The sequence below is a fragment of the Podarcis cretensis genome (genome assembly GCF_951804945.1).
Source record: "Podarcis cretensis genome assembly, chromosome: 5".
Taxonomy (NCBI): Eukaryota; Metazoa; Chordata; class Lepidosauria; order Squamata; family Lacertidae; genus Podarcis; species Podarcis cretensis.
Genome location: NC_137174.1, coordinates 10,201,064 through 10,225,000, shown reverse-complemented (window position 1 = coordinate 10,225,000; position 23,937 = coordinate 10,201,064). Strand labels below are relative to the sequence as shown.

General features: G+C 44.9%; 2 protein-coding genes and 1 long non-coding RNA gene across 4 annotated transcripts in view; 2 read left to right on the top strand and 1 right to left on the bottom strand.

Moving 5' to 3' along the window:
• The window catches only part of LOC307215824, a 129,432-nt gene extending 124,579 nt beyond the window's left edge, over positions 1-4,853 (bottom strand). Inside the window, exon 1 of the long non-coding RNA XR_013838647.1 lies at positions 4,688-4,853. This is a non-coding gene — a long non-coding RNA (uncharacterized lncRNA). The remainder of the gene's footprint in view (positions 1-4,687) is intronic.
• The window catches only part of MXD4 (MAX dimerization protein 4), a 227,019-nt gene that overhangs the window by 149,916 nt on the left and 53,166 nt on the right, over positions 1-23,937 (top strand). The gene's annotated exons all lie outside the window — the stretch shown is intronic.
• NELFA (negative elongation factor complex member A) overlaps positions 1-23,937 on the top strand; it is a 26,348-nt gene extending 2,411 nt beyond the window's left edge. Inside the window, exons 2-11 of the mRNA XM_079975540.1 lie at positions 5,266-5,437; positions 8,009-8,170; positions 8,862-8,951; positions 11,964-12,094; positions 12,468-12,537; positions 14,695-14,783; positions 14,933-15,047; positions 17,283-17,512; positions 19,411-19,510; positions 20,227-23,937. Of these exons, the coding sequence (XP_079831666.1) occupies positions 5,266-5,437; positions 8,009-8,170; positions 8,862-8,951; positions 11,964-12,094; positions 12,468-12,537; positions 14,695-14,783; positions 14,933-15,047; positions 17,283-17,512; positions 19,411-19,510; positions 20,227-20,411 (1,344 nt within the window). The 3' untranslated portion in view covers positions 20,412-23,937. The remainder of the gene's footprint in view (positions 1-5,265; positions 5,438-8,008; positions 8,171-8,861; positions 8,952-11,963; positions 12,095-12,467; positions 12,538-14,694; positions 14,784-14,932; positions 15,048-17,282; positions 17,513-19,410; positions 19,511-20,226) is intronic.

The following is a 23,937-nucleotide window of genomic DNA, read 5'->3' as shown; positions in this document are numbered from 1 at the left end:
AATTTTTTACAAGTGCTTTTGGGGGAGGGGAAATCGGATAGAGGTGTGCTTAATTCTTGGGGGGGGGGGGAATATTAGTAGCCAGTAGGCACTAGGTGATTCAACAGAAATCACTGCCTGCTTCTGCCATATCACATCACCGATGTACGTTCAGTCAGGCCCAGCCCATCTCTTGCAAGAGTTTGAAGCAAGATCCCTTCCCAACTTCATCCCAGACTTGGTTTATGCATGCAGTGGAGCTGAGTGTTAGTGCTTTACTTGGGCTGTTCTGCTTAAGACCACAGGAAGGCGTTTGTATACTTTTCACACAGCTTCAGGGAAAGACTCCATACAAATGTCTGAATTGATCTCATGAATCTGTTGCTCACTCAACCCCCCAAACGTCTCCCTTCCAGAGAGGAGCACACCCTTTTGCTGAAAGCAGTAGGCACTTTTCTGAAGTGTGCGTGTGTGCAACAAACCAAATTTTGGAAGAGGAAACCTTGGTTTATTGAAACTAAAGAATAAAAGCACATAAATCACATAGTGCAATGTTACGGCTAATTTATGTATGGCAACACAGGCATCTTTAAAATTGCAAAGGCCCACTAGAAAACTCTGCTACTGTTTGTAGCCATGGGCTCTGGCAGTACATTTATTTAATACTGGCTTGGGAGTGTAATATCAGTCTTTATGACTGCTTTAGAGAGGAATTCCCATTTTTAGCTAGTATTGATTTGCTGGTCATAATTGGGAAGTAAGGTCTAGTGATACAGGGCGTGATTTCCAAATGGCTTATGAGCCACATCCCAGGATTATGTTATCTTCCAAACCTAATTGTTTATTTCAGTGGGTTCCAGCATTCTAACTCTACATGGTATTATACTTTTAGGTTTATGCAAGATCATTTTGAAACATTGCTCTACTAGTATGGGTATGCATTACCATTTCTGCTGTTGGGGCATTGGTGATTGTTTCCATGGGAAAAACAAACTATCATATATATTGATAGGTCCAGAAAATACCGTATTTTTCGCTCTATAACACTCACCTGACCATAACACGCACATAGTTTTTAGAGGAGGAAAACAAGGGGGGAAAAATTCTGAATGAAACAGTGGATGTATCATTTTGGTGCTTCATGCTGCGGCCACAGACATGTGATTTGATGGTGAGTTTGGGGTAGGCCAATGCAAAAATCCTGAGAATCCATGTGGATCTGTGCTTTGTATCCACAGCAACCGAAAACAGCTTTTACAACTTTATAAACAAAGCAACCGAAAACAGAAGAGGGTGGGCAATAAGACCCTGGGGCAGAATGCAGGAAAGCAGCAGGCTCCTCTCTGCAGCGCGCAATCTGATTTTTGCCCCTGCACTCGGGCCAGTCGGCTCCAGGGACCACACATTCGCTCAATAACACGCACAGACATTTCCCCTTACTTTTTAGGAGAAAAAATGTGAGTGTTATGGAGAGAAAAATATGGTAGATAGCTAACCATTCAGAGGAAAGCTGGAAGTAAATACTAGTGGTGATGTGTCTCAGTCAACTGCAGTTACTGGTAGCTGTAGTAACTGATTTGAGCACCCCAGTTTTTGTGAGCTAGAGATGTTGCTAGCATCCTTTCCAGGTGCATGCTAAATGGCACTAAATAGTTGCTAGAGCAGTGAAAGCATGCTGATTTGCAACTAAATACAGTGGTACCTCGGGTTACATACGCTTCAGGTTACATACGCTTCAGGTTACAGACTCCGCTAACCCAGAAATAGTGCTTCAGGTTAAGACCTTTGCTTCAGGATAAGAACAGAAATTGGGCTCTGGCGGCACAGCAGCAGGAGGCCCCATTAGCTAAAGTGGTGCTTCAGGTTAAGAACAGTTTCAGGTTAAGAACGGACCTCCGGAACGAATTAAGTACTTAACCTGAGGTACCACTGTAGAGCTTTTCCACAATCTAGAAGCAGAATCCAAAACTTTTGGTTTTGCAGTTGCATTTCTTTTGCATTGCATTTACGTCTTAGAAGCAAAAAGGCAGATTTCTGTCTAAGCATCATTTTTAAGGCTGCAGTTTCATGTACACTTACTTTCAAATATGTGTGCATGAACCACTGAAACAACTGGGCCTCTCTTTGGAGTAATGCATATAGGAAACAGTATGTGAATCTGGTCTGGGACCGTAATAAATTTCATTTCAGTTCAGTTCAGTTCAGTTCACTTAGGAACTTTCTGGATTCAGTAAAGCTGGTCTCTGTCCTACAGCTTGACATGTGACAACTTGGCACCTGCACTTTGACATCTCCAGCAATGCTCCCAACATATGCCACATGTGTAATACCAAAATATGCAAGAAAGGTCCTAATACTAATTCCCAACATTTTTTATTGCTGAATCTCAAAACAATCCCTCAAGCTGAAACTGTATTGCCACCTGCTGAGCTTTTCTGAGCAGGAACTTGAACCTAAGGATTCCCCATTCTTAGAAAATGTGTGCGTAGGAATCCAGTGGATCATCAGATCCAGTGCCTTAGTCTGGAACAGGTTGCCTGCTGCATAGTCTGTTAAGGTTAGATGAGCAGGCATCTACCTGCAAAGAAAGGTTCACAGGTATCCCTAGTCACCTTATAGTGATCTGACTAATTTATGCACTGTTCCTTACCCTATCCTCAGAAGATGGGGAGATTTGTTTCTTTTATGTAATGCTTTCATTATATATAGATCGCCCAACTCCATTTTGCTTCAAAGTCTATTTTTCATTTTTGTAATGCTTCTGAACTTTTCCAATACTGGCCATACCTCTTTGTGTCAAAAGCTGAATATAGTAATCTTAAGTATGGCATCACAGATCTTCTCTACAACCATGTGACTCTCCTTGGACTTGGTTAACAATGCATTTGTTAATATTATCCACTGTTTAAGAATATTTATGTAACTTTTCATTAACACACCTCCCAATTTTTCAGTTTATACTGTATGATTGCTTTAAATTGCTTGTCCTTAACAGGATTTTATCATATATTTCCTTTTTCTAAACAAGCCTCTTTTTGTTCTAAATTGGAGCTATGTTGTAATAATTGTGATTCTTCCCGCTCTGAGTTTTTAAAAGCATATCCGTAGCTTTAATTTTTTTTTTTAATGTGTCTCTCAAATATCTATCATTGCAGTACCCTATACAGTGGTACCTTAGGTTACATATGCTTCAGGTTACATACGCTTCAGGTTACAGACTCCGCTAACCCAGAAATAGTACCTCGGGTTAAGAACTTTGCTTCAGGATGAGAACAGAAATCGTGCTTCAGCGGGAGCCCCATTAGCTAAAGTGGTGCTTCAGGTTAAGAACAGTTTCAGGTTAAGAACGGACCTCCGGAATGAATTAAGTACTTAACCTGAGGTATCACTGTACAGTGGTACCTCTGGATGCGAACGGGATCCGTTCCGGAGCCCCGTTCGCATCCTGAGCAGAATGCAACCCGTGTCTGCGCATGCGCGGGTCACGATTCACCGCTTCTGTGCATGCGCGTGATGTCATTTTGAGTGTCTGCACGTGCGTGAGCGGCAGAACCCGGAAGTAACCTGTTCTGTTACTTCTGAGTAGCCACGAAACACAACCTGAAAATTGTCAACCTGAAGCTACTTTAACCCGAGGTATGACTGTATGGGACGCAGGTGGCGCCGTGGGTTAAAGCCTCAGCGCCTAGGACTTGCTGATCAAAAGGTCGGCGGTTCGAATCCCTGCGGCGGGGTGCGCTCCCGCTGCTCGGTCCCAGCGCCTGCCAACCTAGCAGTTCGAAAGCACCTCCGGGTGCAAGTAGATAAATAGGGACCGCTTACCAGCGGGAAGGTAAACGGCGTTTCCGTGTGCGGCTCTGGCTCTGGCTCTGGCCGGAGCAGCGATGTCACGCTGGCCACGTGACCCGGAAGTGTCTCCGGACAGCGCTGGCCCCTGGCCTCTTAAGTGAGATGGGCGCACAACCCCAGAGTCTGTCAAGACTGGCCCGTACGGGCAGGGGTACCTTTACCTTTTTATGACTGTATAATGGACCATTTTATAAAATGGACCGTGTTGGAGTAACATTTAGTTAAAATGGTTTGTATTCTGTTTAAGTAGAGGAAAATCATTCCTCTCTGTGCAATAAAGTATTATTTAAGCTCTGTTGTTCAGAAAAAAATAGAAGACCTCATTGCTATTTAAGTGATATCAGGGTGTGGTTGGGGCTGGCTCAAAACGTTTTGCTATCGGAGACCTCCCCTTGTGCACTCACGCCTGCTTCTGAGACCTGCTATAGAAAAATTTTGCCGCTGCATTTGGGGCAGCAGTGTGGGCATTCCTAGACCCTTTGAGACTCTCTTACTTGTGAGGAAGGGTCCTTCTTCACAGGGAGAGAAATTGTGGGTGAGTTGACCTGAGAGCACCTGCGCCTTTGCCATTGGTGACAAATACCGTTTAAAGTTTCAAAGTTTACTCGTACAGTGGTGCCCCGCAAGACGAATGCCTCGCAAGACGGAAAACTCGCTAGACGAAAGAGTTTTCCGTTTTGGAGGTGTGTGGGGGAGGGGTGAAGCAGCGAGGAGCAAAAATAATTTTAAAATCAATTTGCTATATGGGTTCCATTGAAGTTTTGTTCAAAGCGAAAGGTTCTGCTGCTGCAAAAATTTTTGAGAACCACTAGCCTAAAATGTAATTGATGAAATGGAGCTCACGGAGAAAAGTTCTAACAGTACAGTGGTGCCCTGCAAGACGAATGCCTCGCAAGACGGAAAACTCGCTAGACGAAAGCGTTTTCCGTTTTGGAGGTGCTTCGCAAAACGAATTTCCTATGGGCTTGCTTCGCAAGACGAAAATGTCTTGCGAGTTCCTGCGGGTTTTTTTCCCCTCCCCCCCCTTTTTCTAAGCCGCTTATCCGCTAAAAGCCGCTAATAGCGCTAATCCGCTAATCCGTCAATGGGCTTGCTTCGCAAGACGAAAAAGCCGCTAGACGAAGAGACTCGCAGAACGGATTCTTTTCGTCTTGTGAGGCACCACTGTACTAAACTTTAAACAGGCACATTTGGGGGGCAACCTTGCTCACATTGCCTCACTGTAAGGAAGGGCATCTACCTTGGAGAGAGGGCTGTAGAAGTGCTGCCGCCCATTTTCCTTCAGTGGTCAGTATTCCCTACTCCTTATTCTACATCTTTTACCCCAGCGAATGTGAGCTACAGGTTTGGTCTGTTCAGCAAACTTTTGAGAAAGCAGCTCTTAACGTGCTTTGAACATTCCACTCTTGATTTGCCTTCTCTCTTCTTTTTTGTTAGATGAAAAATGCACTGACAGAAATCATCCAGCTTGCGACCTTGGATCCGGACCCCTGGGTCTTAATGGTGGCCGATATCTTGAAATCATTTCCCGATATAGGTTCCCTGAACCTTGATCTGGAAGAGCAGAATCCCAATGTTCAGGATATTTTAGGAGAACTGCGAGAAAAAGGTAGGTCTCCTTTCATGTAAATTCTTGTGAAATTGTTGTATTGCGTTTGCTTTGTAAATCATGGATTGGGCTGTGTTTAGATTAATAGATTAATCCTGTGTTTCTCAGGATGGAGGAGTAGTATTGCCAGGTGTTCTGGGTCTGAGGCTCAGAGGAAAGATTTTTGGGGAGTTCAAAGGGAGCATTTGACAGAAAATGTCACCTGCCCGAGGGGCAGAGCATGAATTGCAGAGTTGGAAGGGACCATGAGTATTATCTAGTCCAGGGGTAGGCAACCTAAAGCCCATGGGCCACAAGCAGCCCACAGGGGTGGTTTAACCGGCCCATGAGCTGCCCCTGAACCGAGCAGCTGGAAATCGCGTCTGCGCAAATGCAGACGTTGGAAATTGCGGGCGCGCACGCGCAATCCGGCCCACAGAGGGATCTCCACCGGAGTGAACTGGCCCAAGCGAGGTAAAAATTGCCGACCCCTGATCTATTCCAACCCCCTGCAATGCAGGAATATTTCATCCAACATGGGGTTCGAACCCACAACCCTGAGATTAAGAGTCTCATGTTCTGCTGGCTCAGTTATGCCTCAGGATACGTCTGACAACTTGGTGGTAAAGCCCAAGGGACGTGAGATGGTCCTAATATTTAAGGGTCAGATTTAAGGTGCTGGTTTTGACCTTTAAAGCCCTTCACGGCCTAGGACCCTCGTACCTACTGGCCTGCCTCTCCCGGTATGCCCCACGGAGAGCCTCAAGGTCCATAAATAGCAACACCCTGGTGGTCCCGGGCCCTAAGGAAGTTAGATTAGCTTCAACCAGAGCCAGGGCCTTTTCAACACTGGCTCCGGCCTGGTGGAACGCTCTGCCTCATGAGACCAGGGCCCTGCAGGATCTGATTTCCATACCCGGTCAGCTTATCAGACCTGGCCCACTTATGAGGCAAGGTGAGGGACCTGCTGGTGGAAAAGGGGCGTTGGCAGCAGCACTGAAATATCGCGAGATTTCAGTGAGATCCCGCTGGAAGCCAGTGCTTTGTGGGCACTGCCACAACATAGATAAGAGAAGCCCATTGTTGGCAGGGGGCAGCACGTTTCCATTTCACTGCTTGATGTGCCTCTCCTGCAGCTTACACATTGGGGGAGGGCTGTTCCAAAATATAAATCTCTTTGCACAACAAGTTGCCTGAATTGATGGGTGTAAATCATAGCTGTCAACTTAGAGATTTGAAAATAAGGGACCAGCAGCCTCGAAAATAAGGGATCAGCAGCCAAAATAAGGGATTTTAGTCAGCCAGCTGAAATACGAAGTTAAAAGGGACCAGATAATTTGGGAGAGCAGCGCCGGTTTTTAGCCCTTCATTTCCAGAGGTTGCTGCTCAAGACACCAGCCGATGAAACACTGCAATTAAATAACTACAAGCAGCAACCACTTTTCACACAAAACGAAGTCCAAGCTACGAAGATGCTGCTGCAGTTCTGTATCTTTTCTCTCGTGCTCCATCTGCAGCTCTCATTTCCATCAAGCGGGGCGGGAGGAAGGGGGCGGGGAAATAGCGCCCGAAGTAAACCCATAGATCAGACCATCTATGCTAGTCTACCACTACAAACCTATGGGAGAAGCACTTGTGGTCCTTCCTCCGCTTTCCCCCTCTATGGTTAGCCCTTGGAACATCTGCCAGCGCCTCCTCCTCCTCTCTCTGAACTGCTTTCTCTATGGTTGCCCTTACTCTCCTCTCAAGGCTCCTCAGCAATTCATAGGCCGCGCCAGGCTGCCCATTTCATCTGGGTCCTTCGGCGGCGCAGCCACAGTACAGCCTAGCGGGAGCGACGGCGATGGGCAGAGGCCCCAGGCAGAGACGCTCAGTTCGGCGGCCGCGAGGAGGATGGCGGCGGAAGGGCCCGAGGCTCCCACCAGTCCCAGCGGGGAGGGGCTCCCAGGGGCCGAGGCTGGTGAGAGGAGACTGGAGGGGGCTGGGCTAGGCAGTCAAGCAACACAGTTGGAGCCTCCCTTCTCCTTGGCCGGCAGGGAGGGAGGGAGAGGAGCTGCTTGCTTTGAAGCCCAGGAAATTTAAGGGACATCATCAATAAGGGACAGCAGCGGGACACGGTGCTGGGATAAGGGAGTTTCCTGCCAAATAAGGGACGGTTGACAGCTATGGTGTAAATCAGGGTAGGGAGCCTCTGTCCCCTGGTCCAAAGTTCACCCAGCGCAAGTATCACAGGAAGTCGTTTTCCCCAAGCCATGCCCTCCTGTCCCCATATGTGACCTCTGGTGCAAGACATGTAGAGACAAAGCCGGCTCAGCTGCACAGCTGAGTTAACACGTGGGGAACTCAGCCGATCTCTGGAGAAAGCTGGGATGAAGTCATGGGCCATCAGTAGTCCAAGCCTGCTGGATTAGCTGTGCAAGTGAGCTAGCTCCCCATGGGGAACGTGATGGGCAAAATAACTTGAGGAAATGGAGAAAACGTTTGTTCTTCCAAGTTGGGAGGAAGATGTAGTTGTCTGCCCAAAGGACGAACGCTTTTCTTAATGTTGGTTGTTACAGGAACTCATTTCCTGTGTGTTTTCTGATTTCATAGTGAGTGAATGTGAATCGTCATCTATGCTGCCGCTGGAGTGCCAGTACTTAAATAAGAACGCCTTGACCACATTGGCTGGACCACTTACTCCTCCGGTGAAGCACTTCCAGCTGAAACGTAAACCAAAAAGCGCTACTCTCCGAGCAGAGCTGCTGCAGAAGTGTAAGTATCAGGGCACCTGTCAAGAAAAACACCAGAGGAATAGCCTCAATATTGTACAGTATTTGAAAAAGATGCAACATGCACAGTAGAATTTGAGATGCTGAAACCACTCTTGGAGGAAGTCTTGGTGCTTTGTAGTCTAGAACTTTGATCTTCAACTGGTGGGATGGGGCTCTATTTAACATATGGGTGACACCAGTTGGAGCCCCACCATTCTCCCCCTACACAATCTCTCTTTTAAAAAGATAAATGTAGAACAGTGAATTTTGACAGCTTTACGTTTTTCTTCTTTCACTTCTGATTTTCAGGCTGCACACCTTAAAATTTCCCTTTGTTCTGCAGAGTTGTTTAAAGGGGCAAGAATCATATCATGTATGTAAAGGGGAAAGGCAGGCAGGAGCAATACAAAAGGTCCTTTGGAATGGGTGGGTTGAGAGCTGGTGGCATTGATTAATAGCAACATATTTTAGAATGAAAATTGTGCAGGTACCCTAGGACCAGGGGTTCTTCCTCTTCCAGGTGTAGCACTAAAAGGGGGGAAGCTCTGTTTGTAAATTCAGTCTGTGCATTATTGAGCGGTATGATTTCTTTCCGGAGAGGGTAAAGTTTTAATTGTTCCATAAAGAGCCCTGTTTAAGAATGACTTGATATGTTTTCCTGGTGGAGTATTAATTAGAATTATTTTTTGTAGCTACTGAAACTGCACAGCAGCTCAAGAAGACAGCTGGAGTGCCATTCCATGCCAAAGGAAGAGGACTGGTCAAAAAGATCGATACAACAAGTAGGATTTTTATTTTCTCTTAGATTTAAGAGACACATATATATGCAAAGCATGAAACAGCTATTTTGAAGGACGTATATATATATATATAGAGAGAGAGAGAGATAGAATGAGTATATAATCTTGCAGTCGCACCCCCCCTTTCTTGAATCATACCTTTGTGTTATCTTAGAACATTGAAAATCCCACATTTTTATTTAATCAACGCTAGCTATTTCTTGTTCTTCTAAAATATTTTATTGACTTGTTTTTAAAAAGTGCAAAGATAACAAAAAGAAAGAAGATAAAGAATAAAAAAATGTGAAAACATAAAACATTGCAGCCTAGAAGGACAAAAGTGCAAAGATACAGCACAGGGATAATAAAGTATTAAGTCATTCAAAGATTCCCTTATAAAATAATAAAGATATATAAAAAATAAAAGTATTCTCCACATGTGAATTAAATCATTATTACGCATTAAGTTCTATAAAGTCTTAGATGAGCCAGAAGTTTGCATATATTGGTGGCACCAAGCGACCTTGTGCCTCAATATTCATAGAAGAATTCTGATAGCAATTGGCTATTCCCAGAAAAGGGGAATTTCACATTTCCTTGCCTTCTGTTACCTTTTCTTTCTGAATTTTTCTATTTATTTTTCATGGCAACATCTTTTCATGCAATCCAAGCATCAACTGTATTTACCTAGACAGGTGCTTTGTATCTCTGTAGCTTATTCCTTTCTCCCCGCCCTACTCAGTGCATGTATTTTCATTGCTGCGGTTCCTCTGTGATTCTTGCCCCCCTTCTCTCTCTCTAACTCTTCTTTTACTGCAGCAGAAATTACTATTGCTGCTGCTTCTCTCACAGAAGAACAATTCCAGCCGTAAGCTGCAGCGTTACAACCTGGGAAGAATTTTTCCCCATAGACAAGATTAGCCAGCAACTCCAGTGGAGGTGAAATGGCATCTTTCCTTTATGGACCATTTCACTTGCTTAGTTAAGCCAGCCATGATCGCTCAGCCTGTCTCTGGTTGCCTGGGATTTTGCTCACAGCTGCATGTTGTGATTTCAGTAATAACAGTCTGAATACTGACTGTCCTGTCTCTATACTGGGGACTGAACTTTCTGAGACCTTGATATCTAGGGCACAGTCATAGCCCCCCCCTTCACAGATGAGCATATTTCACTCTTACATATACAGAATAATGAGCAATCATGGCCATTACAATGTACCTTGGTTCTCAAACTGAATCCATTCCGGAAGTCCGTTCCAAAACCAAAGCGTTCCAAAAACAAGGGGCGCTTTCCCATAGAAAGTAATGCAAAATGGATTCATCCGTTCCAGACTTTTAAAAACAACCCCTAAAGCAGCAATTTCACATGAATTTTCCTATCTAACAAAACCATTGGTCCATAAAACGAAAGCAATAAACAATGTACTGCTGTCACACAATCAGTCCGTTGCTGAACTGGATTCCACACAGTCACACACCAAAAAAGAGCCACAAAAACACAAAATAAATAGCAAAAACAGACAGACCTCAGCGTAACACTCCAAACGAAAGTGTGGCACTCAAAATGGAAGTATGGCACTCAAATTGTCAGCGTAACACTCCAAACGGAAGTGTGGCACTCAAATCGGAGCAAGTTTGCCTTCCGAGAAATGTTCGCACACCGGAACATTTACTTCCGGGTTTGCAGTGTTTGGGTTCCAAGTTGTTTGAGAACCAAGGCGTTTGAGAACCAAGGTACCACTGTACAACTGCAGGTAATCTGCTTCCAAGCATTCTGCCTCTCCTTTGCTCAGCTACCATGATCTCTGGGCACTGTAGATGCTTATAGGTGCCCTGCAGGGCATTCAGGTGTACTGAAGGCTGCATTACAGAGAATCCTGCCATATCCTCTCTTTTTGAACGAAGTAGCCTATCCACATGCTGGAATATATTGTTGTATTGCCTCAGGAGGTTGCAGGGTGCATTCTTCTCAGATCTCTTTATACTTGGGTTCTCCAAATGGAATAGGCAGTGGCTGTGTTGATTCCAGGAAAAAGCAAAGTTGCTGAGCCTTTGTTCATTCATTCATTCATTCATTCATTCAGTCCATTTATACCTCAGCTTTCCTCCATGGAGCTCAAAGTAGTGTACATGGTTCTCCCTCTCCTCATTTAATCTCCACAACAGGGGTCAGCAAACTTTTTCAGCAGGGGGCCGGTCCACTGTCCCTCAGGCCTTGTGGGGGGCCGGACTATATTTTGAAAAAGAAATAAATGAACGAATTCCTATGCCCCACAAATAACCCAGAGATGCATTTTAAATAAAAGGACACATTCTACTCTTGTAAAAACACACTGATTCCTGGACCGTCCGCGGGCCGGATTGAGAAGGCGATTGGGCCGGATCTGGCCCCCGGGCCTTAGCTTGCCTACCCATGCTCCACAACAACCCTCTGAGGTAGGTTAGGTTGAGATGCAATGACTGTCCCAAGGTCACCCAGTAAAATTCATGGCTGGGGATCTGAACCCTTGTCCCCTTAGGTCTGACATTCTAACCACTATAGCACCCCACCTGCTGACTCCCATAAGAGATGGTAAAATTTGGTAATGTTGTGTACTCTGATACCTTCTGAGAGCTACTTCGTTTAGATGTTAACTTCTAATAGTGAGGAATCGCCCATTTCCATACTTGGTGTCTTAAAAATGCCTTCCTTGCCCTAAGCATTCATGGGTTGCCAAAGTAATAGCCATATTTTCCCAATTTTTACAGAAGTGCGTTAACAGTATTTGAGAGTTAATGGAGTAGAATGAGTACTGTGTTGAGGAAGTCAGATTATGGAAGTAAGCAAAGGGGAAAAGGACATTTAAAAAAGCACACATCTTGTATGTGTTGCTTCACAACACTAATGTCCTCTGGATTACATTTGTGAATTCATCTATATGTATAATCAGTATTGCTTTGAAATGTTTTGGTCTTCAGTAGGAGTCTTACCGCTGTGTTCAGTTCGGTGATTTTTCCCCCTTTTGTTTTTGTATAGCTCCACTCAAAGGGATACCTAAACAAGCGCCTTTCAGGAATCCCACTACCCCAAGTGTATTTAGCCCTGCCGGAAACAGAACTCCGATTCCACCCTCGAGAACTCCTCTGCGCAAAGAGAGAGGAGTAAAGGTATTTATGCAGTTTCAAGTGTTCTTTCCTTGACACTCTCCCTTGCCTTCTGAATATTCAGTCTTTTCAAAGTTAAAAAACAACAGTCCTGTGTATTTGTCCAGCTAGCTTGGGTGTTATTTCATTATTTCATTCCTGTTGTGTTTACACAGTTTTGTTTTTTAATTTAAAAAATCACACAGTACTCTTTGGTATGGTGAGGTACAGTACGGCTACATATACTAAATTTGCTTCCCCCCTGTTAATATTGTATAAGGGAAGTTGCTCTAACATGATGCATGTATGTGGAAGTTAGACAGGGCAATCCATGCATCAGAAGCTAGTAAACTCTGCAATAAATGTGAAAGTAAGTGTTCCTTTGGTGTATTTGTAGTTACTTGACATCTCGGAGCTGGATACGGTCGGTGCTGGCCGGGAAGCCAAAAGGAGAAGAAAGACCTTAGGTTAGTATATAGGGTTGCAAACTGGTATATAGGGTTAAGTACAAAGTCTTTTGTACTTACAGTGGTGCCCCGCAAGACGAACGCCTCGCAAGACGAAAAACCCACTAGACGAAAGGGTTTTCCATTTTGAAGGCGCTTCGCAAAACGAATTTCCCTATGGGCTTGCTTCACAAGACGAAATGTCTTGCGAGTTTTTCCGACTTTTTTTCCCTTTCCCCCCCTTTTTCTAAGCCGCTAAGCCGCTTATCTGCTTATCCGCTAAGCTGATAAGCTGCTAAAAGCCGCTAAGCCACTAATAGCGCTAATCCGCTAAGCCGTCAATGGGCTTGCTTCGCAAGACGAAAAAACCGCTAGACGAAGAGAATCGCGGAACGGATTCTTTTCGTCTTGCGAGGCACCACTGTAATCTTTCAAATTAAATTTAGAGCTAAAGGCTAATTGTTTGCTTTTCTGTTCATTTGCCACTTATTAAAGCTGCTGTGAAATTATAGGGAGTTGAGATTTGATAACATGGAATAATTGTCTGTGTTAACTTGTGATAGGCTTGAGAGAGTGAACAATTCACAATAGGGCACCTGCTTGCGGACCAGCGGAGAGGTTTGGAAAATAGTAACACACATAATTTGAAAAATATATGCAGGGAAACAAGAGGGAATATATAAATGATTATTGATTCATCTATCTAAATCTGTTTTCATTAATAAAGAAAAACTACTATATGAAGACTGCCGTGCGCTTGGACTCGCCTAGGGAGGCAAATTGAATTGTTCTGTTGTATTTGTACACAAATTTGGCTGGATCTGTGAGTTAGCAAAATGAATAGAATAGAATAGAATAGCCATAGGCCACAGCAGAATAAAACAACATACAGAACATTAAAATTTCCATAAAGGTGCACAGGTCGTAGTTAAGATTAGTACATGAGAATGAATACAGTACATGAAATAGGAAAGGCTAACCCTGCACAAATCCAGAGTGAAGTCCCTAAGACAGTGGGATGGTGCCTAGTACTCCTCCTTCCAGCAACTCCTGCAGCTGAGCTGGTGCCCAGCATTATTTGTCTGCTTTCCTTTGGACCACATCAGGGAGGAGGGCCACCGAGACCACATAACACCAGTCCTGAAAGACCTACATTGGCTCCCAGTACGTTTCTGGGCACAATTCAAAGTGTTGGTGCTGACCTTTAAAGCCCTAAATGGCCTTGGTCCAGTATACCTGAAGGAGCGTCTCCACCCCCATTATTCAGCCCGGACACTGAGGTCCAGGGGTCAGGGGTCCCTTTACCTTTTGTCACCATGAGGTTGTTACAGTGAGTGCCACACTTTTTAACAAAAAAAAAAAAAAAGAGGTGTGCGTACCCCCTAAAAAAACCACTGCTTACTACATGCAAGTGTTGGTGCTGACCTTTTAAAGCCCCAAACAGCCTCGGTCTAGTATATATGGAGCGTCTCCACCCTCATTGTTCTGCCCAGATACTGAGGTCCAGCTCCGAGGGCCTTCTGGCAGTTCCCTCACTGAGAGAAGCAGGGTTACAGGGGACCAGGCGGAGGGCCTTCTCGGTAGTGGCGCCCGCCCTGTGGAACGTCCTCCCACCAAGATGTCAAAGAGAACAACAACTACCAGACTTTTAGAAGACATCTGATGGCAGCCCTGTTTAGGGAAGCTTTTAATGTTTGATGTATTACTGTATTTTAATATTTTGTTGGAAGCCGCCCAGAGTGGCTGAGGAAACCCAGCCAGATGGGCGGGGTATAAATATTTTTTTAAAAAATTATTATTGTTGTTGTTATTGTCTGGGCAGCCCAGGAACTCCATACACACTGCCAAGCCTTGCACCCCAAGGAAGTTACTTTGCTTTCTTAATTTCTATCGTCACAAGACATAATGGATATTATTTCATACTGATGCTGTCATTTTGCACACGTTAATCATTTTGTTGGTTCTTGAGGACGTGAGAGCATTTATGTTTGTTCTGAGTTCCTGCAGCCCAAACTTTACTTCCAGCTGTTTCTTGTACCATTCCCCTGTGGAATCAGTGCTTGTACAGAGAATTCAAAATTCGGAAGTAGTTTTGGATTTTTAAAAATTCTTTATTTGGGTAACCAAAACAAGGCAGCGGTTATGGCTAACTAGCTTCTATGTTTGTTAACGGTGTAGATACAGAAGTGGTGGAAAAGCAAGCGAAAGAAGAGACAGTCGTCGAAAATGCTACTCCAGACTATGCTGCTGGTCTCGTATCTACTCAGGTAGGATTTAGAACGCTATTATATATTAGGCTGCTTTCTAAGCCTCATCCATGTAGGGGTCTGCTCTGCAATCACAGGCATGAACAATGTACCCTGAATTGTCAAAATTATTTTTGAAATAGTTTAAGGATGCATGTGCTGTTTTACAGAAAATTGCCTCTTTGAACAATGACCCTGCCCTAGCTTCTACGAGCTATCTGCCGGCAGCACCCAGTGTTGTTCCATCTTCCTCTTATGTTCCAAGTTCCGACACCACGCAGCCCGGTAAGTGACACAATTTTCCATTATTGCACTTGTGAATATGTTCATTACTGATATGTTCCACATTGTAAAAACGACGACACTCAAAAAGGCTATGGCAAGTACTTTCATCACAATAGGTTTATTTAATGTTTTAAAACAGTGCGCAGAGTGCAAGTCAAACGAGGACACATCACCTGCAGCAAGCTTTGAATCTGTTCTGTATTCAAACAGCCAAAAATACCTGAATTCAAGGAAGATGCGCAGGGCTTCGGTTTCTATAATAAGCCCAAAGATAATAACAATATTGCCTAGAGCTGAGGTGGGAAACATTTTTGGCTCAGTAAGCTCAATCCTTATCTACACACACACACACACACACACACACACACACACACACCGGCAGGTGGAAGGAACAACTCACCTGCCAATCATCCAACATCAGTTGATTGGCACCTGTCAGAGTCAGTTCGTCAGTGTTTCCCAACCAGCTGGTTGCCTGGTGCTTCAGAAGCCCGGCGCAAAGGCATTGCAAGCCGCTGGGAAGCCCTGTGCATAGGGTTGTAGGTGGTTCTCAGCCGTGCCTGCTATGCCACTTTGAGGGAGGCCCCACCACCTGACCCACATGTATGACATCAGGTGTAGGGCAGATGGGCATGGCTTGCCAGAAGCATCCTCCCCAGGCCAAATGGGGAGGCCCGGTGTGCCAGATTAGGCCTGCAAACTGGAGGTAAAGGGACCCCTGATCATTAGGTCCAGTCGTGGCCGACTCTGGGGTTGCGGCGCTCATCTCGCTTTACTGACTGAGGGAGGCGGCGTACAGCTTCTGGGTCATGTGACCAGCATGACTAAGCCGCTTCTGGCAAACCAGAGCAGTGCAAGGAAACGCCATTTACCTTCCTGCAGAGCCTAGGACTTGCCGATCAGAAGGTTGGCGGTTCGAATCCCCGCAACGGGGTGAGCTCCCGTTGCTCAGTCCCTCCTCCTGCCAACCTAGCAGTTCGAAAGCACGTCAAAGTGCAAGTAGATAAATAGGTACCACTCCGGTGGGAAGGTAAATGGCATTTCCGTGTGCTGCTCTGGTTCGCCAGAAGTGGCTTTGTCATCCTGGCCACATGACCCGGAAGCTGTACGCCGGCTCCCTCGGCCAATAAAGCGAGATGAGTGCTGCAACTCCAGAGTCGGTCACGACTGGACCTAATGGGCAGGGGTCCTTTACCTTATTTTATATATCTCTCTCTCTTTTTTTACCTAGAGGAAGTGTTATGAGAACATTTCCCCCTGTATCTGGGAAGCATGGCCTGGTATCCAAGTTCTTCACATTACCCTCTGTGCATCACCTTTGTGCATCGATTTTTGCCTTTGTAATATTTAGAATCTACCTTTTTTGAAATTAGAGTTGTGAGTGTGTGTAGGGAGGGATGTGAGAAAAGGTTTCAGATCTGAGAAACGAACATAAGCTTCAAGCAGCGATTGGCGATTTCAGATCTGACAGGAAGCAGGTGTGCTGTTTCTCTTTCTGGGGAAAGGCTTCAGCTGAATAATCTCAGTTTGTACCCAAATGGTGTCTTTCAAGCCCCCGCAGCACTCAGGATTTTAATTTTACATATGGCCTGGGGAATTCTGGGTTTCTGCAAGCACCTGTGTTCCCTGTGTTGTGGAGGCAAGCAAGGAAGACAGAAAAGCAGACAAGCAAAATCGAGGCTTTAGGTAATGAAGGCAGGAAGAAGGTGGAGAAACTGTCACTGCCTGTTGGAGGGAGACCTTTTTGCTAAGTTACATGTTATCCTTTAGTGACCCTTGGAAAAGAAAGTAAGGTAAAGGTAAAGGGACCCCTGACCATTAGGTCCAGTCATGACCAACTCTGGGGTTGCGGCGCTCATCTCGCTTTATTGGCCGAGGGAGCCGGCGTACAGCTTCCAGGTCATGTGGCCAGCATGACTAAGCCGCTTCTGGCGAACCAGAGCAGCGCATGGAAACGCCGTTTACCTTCCCGCCAGAGCGGTACCTATTTATCTACTTGCACTTTGACGTGCTTTCAAACTGCTAGGTTGGCAGGAGCAGGGACTGAGCAGCGGGAGCTCACCCCGTTGCGGGGATTCGACCTTCTGATCGGCAAGTCCTAGGCTCTGTGGTTTATCCCACAGCGCCACCTGCATCCCTTGGGAAAGAAAGTAGGGAAGCGTTAAAATTTGTAATGAGAGTAAACCATACGAACACCATTTTGTTGTTGTTGATGACATCTTTTGCTGTAAACAGCTGGCTCTGTCCGGGAACCCTTGCAAGCGAAAGAAGAGCCTGCGACACCCCCTGGCACTGCTGTCCCGACTCAGTTTAAGCAAAGGACACCCATGTATAACAGCAACGCAAACACAGCTGCAGCGACACCTACCTCTCCTGTGACTCCTCCCGCCGCCCCTCCAGCAGTGCAGGCGCCACCGGCAGCTCCTCCTCAGCAAGCGCCGCCCAAGAAGAACCTCTCTCTAACAGTAAGCCAAGAGAACTCTCTCACAATGTATATAGACGATTCGCTTGGATCCTTTCCGTTGCTTCTACAGAAATAGCCAGGCGTTTGCAATCTTGTTTATGAATAGGAGGGTCCAGGTAGTACTAAACCATAAGACCGCTAACATTCCAGGGTATGGATGCTAATAACCTTGTTGCCACATTTCAAAAAGTAAAAACCAGGATGCCCCGAATGTTGTTGATTTTTCAATTGACTTGCCTAAGATTCAGGGCAAAGCACCGCCTTTTGGAACCCCCCCCCCCCCATGTCAATTCTTCCTTTGAAATCCTGGTAATTTCCAGGGAAATCTGAATGTATGGCAGCCCTACCTTGTAGCTCTTTAAGAATGCTTTCAGGATTTGCTTTGATTACAAATAGACCTCAATACTGCTGAGAACTGATGTGTGCCCTGCCTGTACAACTTCTGACCCACTAAGGAGGTTCAGGTGGCACCTTCATTATACACCTTTAGACGCCAGGCAAAAACGTTCTTCTTTAACAAGGTCTTTGAAATGTGTTGGTGGGGTTATTGGGTTGTTCTAGTTTTTATTTTTATTACGTATTTTGTGTTTTTATGTTGTGAAAAACCCATCTTCCACCCGTGCCCATGAGCCAATTTTGAGAAGTGGGTAAGACCGCTCACCTGTCAGTAAAGGTAAAGGTACCCCTGCCCGTACGGGCCAGTCGTGTCCGACTCTAGGGTTGTGCGCCCATCTCACTTAAGAGGCTGGGGGCCAGCGCTGTCCGGAGACACTTCCAGGTCACGTGGCCAGCGTGACGAAGCTGCTCTGGCGAGCCGGCACCAGTGCAGCACACTGAAACGCCGTTTACCTTTCCGCTATAAAGCGGTACCTATTTATCTACTTGCACTTTGACGTGCTTTCGAACTGCTAGGTGGGCAGGAGCAGGAACCGAAAGACGGGAGCTCACCCCGCCGCGGGGATTCGAACCGCCGACCATGCGATCGGCAAGCCCTAGGTGCTGAGGTTTTACCCACAGCGCCATCCGCGTCCCTTCACCTGTCAGTTACCAGATGTCATAATGCCTTCACGTCATTGATACCTGCCAAGGGCTTGAAGGTGAGGTTGCTGCAACAGCCCTTTAGCTGAATGGTGGTTGCAGCAAGGTCCTTTGAAGATGCGCCATCAAAGATGGTGCAACCCTGATCATGGAACTCCTTTGAAGTCTCTTTAGAGCGGGGGGCGGGGGGGGCATGCTCTTAAAAAGCAGAGATTTTCCCTTCCACAGAAAGAGCTGTTTGGATTCAAGGGTCTTCCCCAGAAAAATAATAACTACATTTTCAAGTGGGGCACTTTGTACTCTCCAGAGGAAGCAGCTTGGATTCATAGAGCACTGGGGGGAGCAGCTAGAATCCAGGTTGACTCCTCCAGGCCCCCTTGGTTACACCAGGGAGTTCAGCTGATTTTCGGTGCTCTTGATGAGCCCTGTTCTGCACTTTAAATCCCAACAATTGGCTGGTGGTTGGGGCTTCCGTGTATCTCCCAGAGGGCTTTGCGTTCCTTTACCTTTCTATTTGGGTACTTGGGTCAAAGATCCCCAGAAAGATACCCAAGTGATGGCCTACTCTGTACCTCTATCTTGGAATATAATGGTAGATTTAAGACACACACACACAGAGAGAGAATATCAGCTGCAAGAATATGAAGAGCTCTGGCCAATGTACCGCTCTTGACTATATGAAAATTAGATTAGAATGAAAGCTCTGAGGTTCTGTCGAGGGGCGCTGATGCTTTTTCTATTCCAGCACAAGATAAGGGATTTGTCAATTGAGAAACAACGAGGCTGGGTGCTTGAAGTTATTTTCTGTTCTCCCGATCATTTCCTCTCCTGAAATAAAATCTTACTGACTCTTCCTTGCAGAAGGAACAAATGTATGCAGCGCAAGAAATGTTCAAGACCGCAAACAAAGTCACAAGGCCAGAGAAGGCTCTCATCCTTGGGTTCATGGCAGGATCCAGAGGCATGTATTCCTAACCGTATTTCTTTGCCTTGAATATCAAAGCCAGGTGCCTGGATATTGTGGCTGGCAGGATCAGGGATAACTGGCAAGGTCCGATGAAGGCATCTCATGCAGAGGCCCAGGGTGCAAAAGGCTGCTTAATGATCCCAGAGGCATTGCAGTGACCTTCCTCTTGGGGGTGGAGTGGGGGATCTGCGTGCACTGAGATACAAAGCTATCCTTGAATGCCGTAGGTGCAATTTTTTCAGAATACAGTGGTGCCTCGCAAGACGAAATTAATCCGTTCTGCGAGTCTCTTCGTCTTGCGGTTTTTTCGTCTTGCAAAGCACGGCTATTAGCGGATTAGCGCTATTAGTGGTTTAACGGCTTAGCGGCGCTTAGCGGCTATTAGCGGCTTAGAAAAAGGGGGGGGGGAGGGAAAAGAACTCACAAGACGTTTTTGTCTTGCGAAGCAAGCCCATAGGGAAATTCGTCTTGCAAAGCACCTCGAAAAATGGAAAACTCTTTCGTCTAGCGAGTTTTTCGTCTTGCGAGGCATTCGTCTTGCAGGGCACCACTGTAGCGGCACACACTTTTCACGGGAGGGAAAATAAGTATATGAGGGTGCTGATGGTATGTACCAGAGCAGATCTTGTTTTCTGCATTGCTCCTGGCCTGAACCGTTTTCCATTTGCTAAGCTCCCACCCGTGACGTGTGTCTCTTGTTGCCTCCACAGAAAACCCTTGTCAAGAACAGGGCGACATAATTCAGATCAAACTGAGCGAACACACGGAACTGCTGCCAAAGGCTGACGGCACAGGAAGTACCACGATGCTGGTGGACACGGTTTTTGAAATGAACTATGCCACTGGCCAGTGGACCAGACTGAAGAAATACAAACCAATAACTAACGTTTCTTAAACAATTCAGTAATAAAGTGTAGACCAAACAGACCATAGAATAAGCCAGCATTGTACATAGTGTGTTGACTAGGCAGAACAACATTCCCGTTTAGGCCTCGTTGTAAACCACCCAGAATACTTGCGGCGATCAGTTCCGGAAGCAGGAAGAAAAAGAGCAAAACGGCAGTGCTTGTCTTTATTATTCTTGTCTAAGAGTCCCGGGGTGTGTGTGTGTGCGTGTGCAGCGATTGCAGCAGATTGAAGAAGAGCTGAAATGCTTCTACCTTTTGCAGAAAGATTTCTGTTCAAATGTCTTGAGAGGAATTGCCTTCCAGTTGAGACCATTTTTGGCAGCAGCGATGCCTAGTTTGACTCTAGGTTCTGCGTTTAAAATGGGCAATGCTGCATTTCTCTTCTTTGGCTTAGGACATGTTGGATGAAACCTTCCCCCCCAATAGTGATTGTGAAAACATGAAGGGTAACGCTGTTTGTTTGTTTGTTTGTTGTGTAAAGCCCAACAACACAGTCGATTCATAGGATTGCTTAATGGCAGATAACTTACACGCATCTGTCCTGTAAACGGGCTACCTTTTTTTACATCTATACGTTTAAAAAAATGTAAAGGTTAAGGGGTTTGTTTTGGTCTGGATGGCACCTAATTTCTTCTGTGTGGAAATGCAAGACTCTTCATTTGCCCTCTTTAAAGGTTCAGCTAAGCTTCAAGGTCACTTAACTAAGTTCTGAAAAATTGAAGCATGTTGCTTTTATGTTGGAACCAGCCCTTCTTCCCTCCCACTTTTTTTTTTTTGCCCAGCTGGTACCTTTTGAATCTACCAAAGACTGGCCTTTGAAACAGTGTCTGTCAATGTCATGGCATGAAGTTACTTTGGAACAGCACCCCTGTGTCCATGTTGGAATGTGTTAAATACGAGTCATATTGGCAATTGGCTGGCTCGCCCCTGATTTTTCCAGGGTTAATTTAGCTACCGTTGATGAATATGGATTTATCAAGGAATGGCATCCTTCGGAATTTTTCCCCCCATCCACACGGACGTTACCTGCAGCTTCGCGAGATCGGAGAGCACCTTTTAGCAGCGGTCCTGTTGCAAAAGACTGTTCTCAGAGGGAGAAACGGAGGAGACTGCCTTCGGAGCAGTTTCCTAACTGCTGTGCTTTCGGAACTTGATCATTTCAACTGTTTATGCTTGGACGATAATAGAGAAGGATTCTTACAACTGGCATTTCCACAAGAAATGGTGGGTACAGTTTTAAAAAAAATTAATAAAGCCGATGTCGAAGAGAGGCACAGATCATTCGCAGTGTAAGATACAAGAGAGCTTTGTGTTAGCCCTGGCTTTAAATTGGAGCAAACCAGATGCTAGCTTTTAAGCCAGGCTTATATTGGCATTTACCATACTGCACCTGATCAGAGAATCCACTTAAGAGAATCTAAAGCTAGGAAAAGAGACAAGGTCTTATTTTACATTATATTCTGATGTAGCCAAGCTGTGTCTCAGTGGTCTTTGGTGTGATGTTACTTGCCCCGAACTTGGAGGGTGGGAATGTGTATTGACAACAGAAAAACCTTTGTTCTGGGAGAGAAAAAAAATCGCTTCTCAGCCAAACGATTATTAGGGATCAGTAGCAAATGTAAGGTTTCAGGAAGGGTTCCAGATAGAGGTCAGATTTTTATTTAATTTTGTAAACAGCTAAAGCTAGACTATGAAGTAATACGGATTAAAAACAGGATGGTGGGGGTTTTTTTGGCCATTTGTTTTGGTTTCACAGAAAAAACCCCAAAACATAACTATCAGTTTGGATAGCCTTTAATTCAGAATCTTTTATAGATTTTATATTTTTGAAATTAGAAGCTACGAAAAGGTTAGTATGTTGAGCGTTTTAAAATGGCAGCTGGCAAGATGTAAGGGACCTGAGCTCTTTGCTAGTTCCCTCACATCTGAATTTCAGCTATGATAGGAAGGCCAAGTGTTTAGGACATAAGATTTTTAAAAAAGGTTTAGTAGCTATCACAAAAACGATGTGATTGTTTTTAAAATGTTAATTATTTTGACATGTTTATCTTGTTCCCTTTTTTTTGTCAGTTTTGAGTATGGCATGAATGTTAATGGCAAATTATTCAGATGGAAATGTTGTTTAAAACATAAGCTACAAGTTGCAGGTTTAATCTTGTAAAGATTAAAATGATATAAACCAGTGGATCAAAAGTTCTGCATGCCACGATAATTAAACATTGAGAACGTGATCAGACAGTTCTAGAAGCGAGGATAAAGAAAGCATTTGAATGTCTGTGAATATTTTGGAAATAACAGTACAGATGTTTGAAATACAGATGTGCTTGCCAGGGCAGACAATGAATAACAGTAAGCAAAGCACACATTAGTTTCAACACAACAGCATATTGAATTAGCCACAATATGCCACACATCTTGGCAAATGGAAGTTTGCATTCCCTTTTCTGATGTTTAGTTCATTTAGTGGGTACAAAAGTGCTTACTGGGGGGGTGTCTGGTGATGTTTAAATTTGCTGGAAGGAAGCTAGAAGTGAAACTACATTAGCTAAACACCACCAGTTGAGGTGCTTAACAGGCAATATGCTCTGTAAAGAGATTTTTTTCGTGAAACTTCCCATCTTTTGTAACCTGTTGACATACATAGCCAAAGCTGAACAGCTTGTTTCGTGGTAGGAGGAAGCCAATTCATGTTACAATTTGAAGGTAGGGGTGTCTCCAGAGGGTATTGAGAACATGCTTTTTACATGTGATAACCATTCCCAATTCTTTTTTGTCACCCATCATTAACGTGGGAGGACTTCTTGCGGGTTCAAAATAATATATGAACCCTCTCATTAGGGAGAGAAATTGCTAAGTCTCTTCAAAGGGGGAGATCTACAACAGGCGAATACAATCTAAAATGTGCGACCCAGTTGTGATGCAACGAAGATCACCGCTGCCAGACATAGCAAGACAAAGAGGCTATTCCTTTCATCGCTGGCCAGTTCCTTCCGCTCATCCATCCTGGATCTTCAGTCTGAGTGATGAAAGAAGCCAGACGCAAACGGCTGTCACAAAATTTCAGTTTCTTTTTGCCCAGTTATCAAGAGCAATTGAAGCCCACCGGTTCCATTGACAAAGCTTTAATGCAGACCTTAACCCTAAAGGGTTATCTGCACTTTGAAAAATTCAGCTTTGGCTCTTGCCTTTGGTAACCACACAACTCTTTTCCCCACGGATCATGTTGAAGTGACACTTGCCAAACTTATCGAAGGTACTTTGATACTGTAGCTTGGAACTGCATTTTCACAGCAAAATCTGAAATCGGAGAAATGTTTTAAGACCAGGCAAAAGTTTTAAGTCGGAGCCCTCTGGGAAACTGGTACCTTTATAACAAGCAATGTTTTGTAAAATGTTGCATGTTTTCTAATCTATTTTGTGTTTGTACAGATGTAAATTCAAAACCTCATGTCCTTGGGTACATATTTTCAGCATAATATAGTATGTATAATAAAGTTCAGATTTTTCTAATAA